This window comes from Symphalangus syndactylus, chromosome 2 (assembly GCF_028878055.3).
Source record: "Symphalangus syndactylus isolate Jambi chromosome 2, NHGRI_mSymSyn1-v2.1_pri, whole genome shotgun sequence".
Taxonomy (NCBI): Eukaryota; Metazoa; Chordata; class Mammalia; order Primates; family Hylobatidae; genus Symphalangus; species Symphalangus syndactylus.
The window spans coordinates 10,543,759-10,553,334 of NC_072424.2; the positions used below are offsets into that span (position 1 = coordinate 10,543,759).

The 9,576-nt window shown below is 48.1% G+C and overlaps 1 protein-coding gene across 3 annotated transcripts in view; it reads left to right on the forward strand.

Annotated features, from left to right (window-relative positions):
• The window catches only part of CLRN3 (clarin 3), a 31,457-nt gene extending 23,376 nt beyond the window's left edge, over positions 1 to 8,081 (forward strand). For all 3 annotated transcript variants that reach the window (XM_055245610.2, XM_055245620.2, XM_063616665.1), the window contains 2 exons: positions 1,695 to 1,874; positions 7,453 to 8,081. In XM_055245610.2, the coding sequence (XP_055101585.1) occupies positions 1,695 to 1,874; positions 7,453 to 7,724 (452 nt within the window). In that variant the 3' untranslated portion in view covers positions 7,725 to 8,081. The remainder of the gene's footprint in view (positions 1 to 1,694; positions 1,875 to 7,452) is intronic.
• Positions 8,082 to 9,576: the final 1,495 nt, after the last annotated feature.

Consider the following 9,576-nt stretch of genomic DNA (forward strand, 5'->3'; position numbering starts at 1 on the left):
GAGTTAGAATAAAATACGTGTAGGGGGCCAGGCTGGCAAGGACTTTGCAGTCACACCCAGCAGAGAATACTCCAGAAACGTGGGCTGTTAATCATGTTGGGATTTATATCCCTCCTCAAATATTTGGAAAGGCTGCCAGGCAGGAAAGGAGCAAGTGAATTTTGTTTGATTCCCAAAGGAGAATTAGGACCCTGGGTTTAAGTTGTGGAGATGCAGATTTGGGCTCAGCATAACGAGGAATTTTTAAATCATTACGGTGCTGTAGGGAGGGAAAGGGGAGGGGACTTGGTGGCCCCTCCCGTGGGTACCCACAGCACCCTGGGGTCTCCTGCCTCCCATGCCTGTTCTCTGAATTCTTTGGAACACCCTGGTTCCATTACGAACTCCTTGACCTTCTACCCGTGGGCATACACTGAGGGAATACCACCCCTAGGTCAAGAAACCAGAGATCCTACCTGGCCTTTTCGCTTTCTGTTCTTTAAAGCTGCTCCAGATAAAGATGTGAGGTCTCCAAGGCTCTCTCCCTGGAGACCAGAGAAACCAGAACGGAAAGAAAGAGGCTTTCACTTGTTTTTACCCACCTGTTCCCAGTGATGTTGCTGTGGCCTCACTGTGACTCGGAACTCTTTCTCCCTAATCACTTTCTCCCATGTCCTGGTGACTTTCATGGAACATCCCTGTAAACACTATTTAATGTGCTGGCCTCCTCCACTGGGCCTCACACACCCTGACAGCCCGTGGCCGGGCTGGGCTTACATGTAATTGCAGCCCTGTGGTGCCTGGGCCTTGCGTCCTCCACAAAAGAGCAGGTGGAGGAGATGGCTGGTGGCGGTCAGAAGCCTGAGAAAGGCAAAACCAGGAACCCAGGACTGACAGCCAGGGTACCTTTGCTTCATTTTATAAGAGTGTCCTTCCATGCCTGGAGCTCCTCTGCACGTAAGAAATATGCAAATTTCATCCAATGCTGTTAAGATTCAGAAGAGTTCTCCCTGGAAAGCAGAGTCAAGGCTCACTCATGGGCGAATTCCCAGCCGTCTCCAGCGCTGGAGCCCTCTGGGCATCTGGTCCTCTCTGGCCCCAGGGAAGTGGAGTCTGAAGTAGGACCCACAACTCGATTTGCACCAAAAGAAGTCATTTTCTTATGTCAGCCTCGGCTTCCACTTTCCTGGTCACCTTTCTTAGGCTTTTCTCCGCTGATGCCACCCCTGACTCATGGAATTACCCCAGACGCCACAGGGCTTGTGGGATTCTCACAGTGCACAGGTTTTCAGGGTGACCTACCCTGTGAGTACCTCCAAGTGGAAGCCGAGTTAGTGCTCAGAGCAACAGGGGCACTGATGAAACTGTGAAAATCACCTTGGCAAGGATGGAGCCTGAGCTCAGTAATGGGAAGGCTGTCCAGCCCTGCTGCCAGTATCCAGGAAGGTAAACTCTTTCCTAGAGGACTTCAAAATCAGGATACATATCCAGTTATCCGTAGTGTCACGGTTATACCCATGCACCCACTGATTCAACAACCAGCCTCCAGTGGGGAATGCGGGTCTTGTTCTTGCGTGACTTGGAGGCTCCTGGTATCTGTAACTGACATCCAACAATGGCTAACTCAAGTCACTAAGAGGGTAGGGTGGGGAGGAATGCCAGGCCAGAGCTGGTATTTGCATTATGTACTATGCACTCACAAAACATTGTTTTAGTTTTAGAGATACTGAATAATTCTTCCCAAAAAACTCTGCATTCGGTCACTATCCTGTTCCTGGTTCTGAGTTTGATCACGTCGCTGCTGAGCTCTGGGTTTACCTTCTACAACAGCATCAGCAACCCTTACCAGACGTTCCTGGGGCCGACGGGGGTGTACACCTGGAACGGGCTCAGCGGTGAGTGTCCCTGCGAGACTCGGTGCTCTGCAGAGAACTGCATCCCGCTTGTCCCCATGTCTCTGCCTCTCACACATGCATGAACATACACAGTCATGTTTACGCCAAGGAAACTATGAGCACCTCCCATGAGCTGAGGGCTGGGGTTTATTTTGTCAATCCAAAGTGTTTACGAAGCATCTCTGGAAATAGAATTCTGTCTTAAATGCACTGTTGAGGAGGCTTATAACAAGCCAGCCTTTGCTTTTTTTTTTTTTTTTTTTTTTTTTTTTTGTGAGACAGAGTCTCGCTGTCGCCCAGGCTGGAGTGCAGTGGCGTGATCTCGGCTCACTGCAGGCTCCGCCCCCCTGGGTTCACGCCATTCTCCTGCCTCAGCCTCCCGAGTAGCTGGGACCATAGGCGCCCGCCACCTCGCCCAGCTAACTTTTTGTATTTTTAGTAGAGACAGGGTTTCACTGTGTTAGCCAGGATGGTCTCGATCTCCTGACCTCATGATCCGCCCGCCTCGGCCTCCCAAAGTGCTGGGATTACAGGCGTGAGCCACCGCGCCCGGCCAGCCTTTGCTTTTGAGACTCAAACATAAGAAGTCAAAATGCACAAAAGTCAACAAAATATTGACCGGGCTCCTGCCACGTGCTTAACTCCAAACTAGGCTCTGTGTGGCATATAGAAGCACACACATACACATACACACACACACACGCATACACACATACAAACACACCGGCACACAGTTCCTTCTCTTTCCTCTTCCACATGACAAGAGTCCACTTGGTCTCCACACATGACATCTCTGCATGGTAGTGCCACAGAGCCACAGATAATGGTACATAAGAGAATCTGGGGGCAATAACCTTTCTTGTGGGCTACCTGTGAGCCTGGGGTGTTGCTGGGCGGTGTTGCTTGGTTATTTTGTTTGTTTCATGGGTGTGGTGCTGGGAGGATGGACCCCACATGGGAAGCAGATCCCAGCTTTGACTCACAGTCTTCTGGCTTTCACTGGGTTTTTCCAGGGCTCTGCAGCCACCCATCTGCCCAGAGCGGGGCTGGGGAAGTACCTCTTTGCCCTGCCCAGCTGCCTGCAGGGCCTTCTGCCCCCACCAGGCAGTCAGGTTTCTCCTGTTCTTTCCCTCTCTCCACCATCGAAACTGGACCTTGGGAGTGAAGCCTGTCCTAAGGAAATGATTTCTGAGATGGCTTCATGTAAGCTCCAGGAGATGCATTTTAACACAGGCCTGAAATTTTGAAGCACAGGAAGGAGGCTCTGGATATCAGACATGTCAGGAAGCCTCAGAGGAGGGGCTGAGGGGCAGCATCATCCTGTCCCTCCGTTGAGTGTCATCCTTACTACGAGGTAGGCGCAGGTGGCTGGAGGAGGCCAGCGTCTCCATGCCATGGAGTAGAGGTGTGCTGAGGAATATGAACAACTGGCTCTCCAGTGGGGAAAAACAAAAAGAGAAAAAAGCCCTGGTGATTGGAATGGTGTAAACACAGCGACATGGCCGTTTTCAAACTCCCAGTGTGAGATCACTGACGTGGAGTTGAGATGTACAAACTGGCCCCGGCACAGCACAGGTAGGAAGGTGAGGGACGCTTTTTAAAATGGAAAAGCATTAAGCCAGGACTACAGGTGGACCAGGGTCACATTACACACTCACACCTCAGCTCTGAGGATTTGGGGTCAGGCTGGTTTAACCACATTCATATATGACTGGCTCTTTCTTTCTGTGCTTTTATTACTTGGGGGTAAAAACAAATCCCCCAATTTAATGGGCTGCCACTATGGACGAGGCACAAAAGTCCTGTGGAATGAATATCACTGCTTCCCATTCTTATAGCAGAGCTGAGTGTCAGAGGTTAAGGGACTTTGTTACAAAATCACATATACTCACCTGAATGCCAGAGTCCCTTGCCCAAGCTACTTGTATAATGATGGTTCACCCCAGTCAATCAAACCATGGTAAACCAATTGGTACTTGTGGCCAGGGTAAAGATATAGATTATTTTTACTTTTGCTCATGTAACTAAGAAGGTACGAGAAGCAGCGGCTTCAGACATAGCTAGAGTCAGGGTCTCGGCCCGTTTCGTGAGGACTGTTTCCTGCCATTGTTCCATCTGTTGGAATCCTCAGCGTTGACTCCATCATTCATTAATTGGCCGGATCAATCCTCTCGAAGATAAGATGGCTGCTGGCCACTTTGGGCTCACTGCTTATGGTGGCAGCCCCAGGAGAAAAACCTTCTTATTTCCTCCAAATTCAGAGAAAGTCCTGGGCTACTTTGCACTGGCATTGCCCTTCTCCCATCCCTTGACCAATCTCTGTGGCTGGCAGGGTTGAATTCCCCAAGCCCACACTGATTGGCCAAGGCTACCTGCCCATCCTGGAGCTGGGGCTGGAGCTGGGGCTGGAGTCGGCCCTTCCCTAGCCGCAGGGGTGAGTGGGGAAGGAAGACTGCGTTCCTGGAGGGAAAACAGGCGCCAGGACCAGAGTGGAGGGCCAGGTGTGGCGCCAGCCGAACAACAGGGGCCCAGCATTGCTGTGTCTACAGCCTGCAGGGTTCAAAGTCCGCCACCTTTTCCACTAGGCTGTGGCTCCACATCTCTGCTCCTCTGCAGCGGAGTATGGGCTGGCTTTGCATATAGCAGAGGCCTCCTGCATGTTTGTGAAGGAAAACATGAAAAATAGGGACCTGACAGCCTCCCTGTAGCCCTGCCTACTCCTATCCACAAATTGTTGGATGGAGAGGGAATTCATGCCACCTTCCTTTCCTGGCTCAGGAGCAAGTTCTAACACACAGAGAGAGGCCATGAGGTGGGCAGAAAACAACCTGAGAGGTTGATGTGTAAGGAGCAGATTGCGTTCTGATGCCTGCCTGGGAGAAGGCCTCAGCACAGCTTAGCTTCCTCTAAATGTCCCTTGAGGCCCCTTGACCCTAACGCTTTGATAGGCCTGACTTTTGCCCAAAGTAGCCCTTTGGAGATTCCTGATTTTCTTCACAGGAGCTTTGAGGGTTGGAGAACTTACTGAAACTCTCAGTGTCCAGGAGGCTCAGCCTGCAGAAGGGCTTGTATACAGAGATGTCTTAATTCTTGCCTTGGGTCATGGCCGTGGGAGAGCACGATCAGACTGACTTCTGGGAGTCCTGGGGCCAGAAGGAAGTGCTCCAAACTCCTAGGGGCTGATTTTAAACAACCTCTGCTTGGCCAGCAGATGTTGGGTAGGGAAGGAAGTGGGTTTCCTGGCTTATTTCTGACAGAAAGAAGCAGGTTCTGCTTTGAGGAGACAAACAGCAGTCTCACTTCCTAGGTTCCCGTGACCTCTGACCTCAGCCTACCTTCTGCACCACACTGACCTGATGAGGCTGCATCCTGGCCAAAGGGGATAAAATTGTCGACTGAGGGAAACTTGGAGCCAGAGAGAACTTTGCAGACCACCTGTTCCAAATACATTTGTGTCTCCTCTGAGGAACCCAGAGAGTGGAAAGTGATCCGCAGGTCACAGGGCCCGACGGTCACAGGCCAGGACAGAAGCCAGGGTCCGTGAGCCTTCCAAAGTTCCTCATCTACCCCGGGGCTTCCTCCAGCCCCTGTAAATCCTTCTGTCCCAGAGGCTGGAGAAGCCTGGCAGGTAGAGGCTCTGGGCATCTCGTCACTAAAGGGGACTCAGGTTTGCATTTTGTGTCTATGTGTCGGCCCCTCCCCATTCAAATCAAAGTTCTAGGCAGCCCGCTCTGGAAAAAAGCATTTAGCCTATATACGTCCTGCCCCTTTATGATTAAGCTTTTATAAGAAACTTCACAAGAGGAAAATGAAAGATAATTAAGGCTGTGAGGCACCTGGAGAGCTTCAGAGGGCCAGGGCTTTTGTACGGACAAATTATTAAGAAATAAAACCATTACATTGAGGATGAAGGTCTGTCATCAAGGAGCGTTTAAAACATTCTCCTCATGCAAAACCCCTCTAATTAAGGCCTTTTGAAGGACCGTTTGGAAGGTTTCCCTGGGTGTGGGTTATAGCAGGATACATTTGATGTCCACTGAGTTCCGAGTACGTGGCGGCAGACAGAGTTTCAAAGGGCTTCTGAGGCCAGGATCCCCTGGCGGCCCCCTGTGCATATCAGACCTCACTGGGTGAGCCTGCTCACCGGCCTCATCACAGGTCTTGGAACATAGGCATCCTTATCCTCCAAAACCTTTCTTTTAACAGCTTTATTGACACATGAGTCACACACCATATAATTCACCCATTAAAGTATACAATTCCATGGTGTTTTGTATGTTCTCAGACGTGTGCAAGCCTTACCACTGCCAATTTTAGAATATTTTGATCATCTTGAAAAGAAACCCCATGCCCTTTAGCTACCACCCCCTCCCAGCCCACTTCCAGCACTAGGCAACCACAAAAGCCCTAATCTACATTTTTTTTTTTGTCTGTATCTCATTCCCTTTGGAAGATGAGGAATGAGGCTCAGAAAGGCTACATGACTTGTCCAAGTTCACCTAGCTGGGATTTCTAATCCTGTTCTCTCTGACTCCCGAATAACGTTCTTTTAACTAGACAAAAGTGGCTCTCCCAAGTCTATACTGAAGAATGTTCTTTAGGGCCGGGCACAGTGGCTCACACTTAGCACTTTTGGAGGCCAAGGCAGGTGGATCACTTGAGTCCAGGAGTTCGAGACTAGCCTGGGCAACATAGAAAAAGCCGGTCTCCATAAAAAATTAGCCAAGCATGGTGGCATGTACCTGTAGTCTCAGCTAGTCAGGAGACTGAGGTGGTAGGATCAATGGAGCTCGGGAGGTGGAAGCTCAGTAAGCTGAGATCGTGCCGCTGCACTTCAGAGCCCAGGGGAGAGTGAGACCCCATCTCAAAACAAACAAAAAAGAATGTTTTCTAGTGGAGGATATTGTGAAGAATAAAAAAGAGAAGACAGAAACATATACAATACGTTCTCTTCTCTAATGAGTTTTGTAAGGAGATCCCTCCTGATTAGACACTCTTGCCAGTGGCATCATATGCCATGAGATTCAAGCTCCCAGGATGACATTTGTGGCTTTCAGGGCAGCTCAGTCTCGTTACCCAGTTCTTAGGACCCTGGGACCTCTCCCCAGCAGCTGAGCTTGTATCTCACAGTCCCAGGTGCTCCAGGCCCACTGCCCACCCAGGGTCTTTGTTGAGGCAGCTTCTTCCATCTGTGATGCCCTGTCCTTCCTCAGCTCTTCCCAGACCTCCTTATACACCTTCTCTCTGAACTGTCCTATTCACTCATTCACTCAGCACACTACTGCATTCACCATCCAGGAAGTGTGCTGTTTGGTAGACCAGTTGCACAACTACTTCTGAAAGCATTTGAGTCAGCACGTTCGCTGTTGGTCCTACACAGCCCTGCACAATCTGTAGTATTCTATGCCTAGACATCTAGTTTGTGTCTTACAATTTTGTACCTTCTCCCTAGTGCTTAAAAGAGTGTAAACTCCCGTGTAGATATGCAATACATTCCCATATATATGTGTTCCATAAAGATAAGTGATATTAAAAACTGTATCACCATGCCATGCATGAAACTCCATCTTCTTTTCAGCATCCTTCGTTTTTGTGACCATGATACTGTTTGTGGCGAATACGCAGTCCAACCAACTCTCCGAAGAGTTGTTCCACATGCTTTACCCGGCAACCGCCAGTACAGGAAGGACCCACAGTTACGGATACTCATTCTGGCTCATACTGCTCGTCATTCTTCTAAATATAGTCACTGTAACCATCATCATTTTCTACCAGAAGGCCAGATACCAGCGGAAGCAGGAGCAGAGAAAGCCAATGGAATATGCTCCAAGGGACGGAATTTTATTCTGAATTCTCTTTCATCTCATTTTACATCAGCCCTGAGAAGTAACTGATTAGCTTCTCTGGACAATTCAGCATGGTAACGTGACTGTCATCTGTGACAGCGTTTGTATTTCGTGACACTGTGTTCTTCATTGATGCTGTACTCCTGGAAAGTTTTTCCCACAAGGTTGGGGAAAATGAATGGGAAATGTAGTGACATGGTCTATGTGGTATTCAAAGCAGTAGTATCGTGATGAGCGTAACGAACCTTCTGACCTGGTCTCACGATCTGAAATAATAAAAGGCTGTGTCATGTTTCTTTTCTTTGAGTATCTCAAAGCACTTCAGCGCCTATGATCTCATTCCCCTCAGGAGGGACCAGGTATTTTTATTCTACTCTATGCATGAAGACTTCTGGGAACAGAGGGTTTCAGAACTCACCTTTCCAGGACCAAGCGCTGGAGGCAAAGAGAGACTTTGGAGTAAATGACTTGGTTCTCTGGACCCTCAGCTGCTGGCATATTCAAACCCAACAGTGGGTAAAAGTGATTATATGTGATCCTCAAACACATTTTTGATATTCCAAGATGGTATTTGGTCAGAAAGAGAATAGAAATGAGAAGATCAGACAAAAAGAAAAATGATAGCCCTGTGGTCTATATGCTAAAGAGGCTAAACGTTATATTTCTGGTTTAATAGGATTATGGCGAATTCAGTCAAAATGGAAATGAAATATTGCAGCAAGTTCTAGCAACCACCATGTCAACCAACAGCCTTAGTTTCTGTGGTGTAGACCTGGGTGTGGCAGGTCCGATGGAAGTGTGTCATCCATCAGCAGGCTCCTGCCCAGCCAGAGACTGAGGGAGAAATGGGTTAGAACACCGTGGCTTGCAGGCATTCATTCCTTGAGTCAGAGACAGGGCAAACGTGGAACACGCGCATGGGGTAGGGTAGCCCTTTGAGAACAGATTGGGTGAAACTGGTTCCTGGTTTCATGAGAAGCCGGTGGGCAACCAGGAAAATTTTTTAAAGGCAACAGAATGGATCTGACCTTCTTTAAGGCAGAATATTTTCCCAGAAAATCACTTTGAGAATCTTTTGAGCTTGACTATTTCACAAATTAGCCAGGTTGAACACTGATAGGGTTCTGAAATGATCACCTTGCATGTCTTGATGGGACCACGGCCAAAAGGAGCAGAATTCCCTGGGTGTGATTTGCAGAGCAGCATCTCTTTGGGCAGAAGAATATCTCATTTATGAAGCTATCAGGGATTAATGACCTTCTTACTCATTATTTTTTGACACTGTCTTAGAAAGAATATTTTTCATTTAAGAAATACACGTAGGGTATCTGCGATGTGGCTCCACAGTGCTAACCAGGGTATCTCCCCCCATGGAGCTACTATTGGACAGTCAAGACAGGTATTCAGAAAGCAATTGCTCAACTCCATTTAAAAGAGGTACTTAGTCACAAATTGTGCTCATTCTTTGAAAGGTCAGTTCTCTGTCACATCCTGCCCTAAAGCCCTACTTATTCAAAGTTACTCTTAATATTAACTTTGAATATATTTTTAAAAATCTGATCAACAGCGAACATTTTCTAAATTCTTTGGATCTAGAAACACATTCTTTGAAAGTTCGCATTTTATATCAGATTTTAATAATGTGAACAACTAACGAAGAGGAAACAGCTATAGATAACAAGCCCGCAGAAACAGTTGCTAAATAGGCACTCACATATCGTGTGTTTGTGTGAATGACTGTGTTTTGTGGAAAAAGCGCTGCATTTATTCACCTCAGCATTTGAGCAGAGCTCAGTTTCCTCAGGGGGAAAATTTTTCTTAATACTTATATCACAAATGACCTTTAAGACATGGGA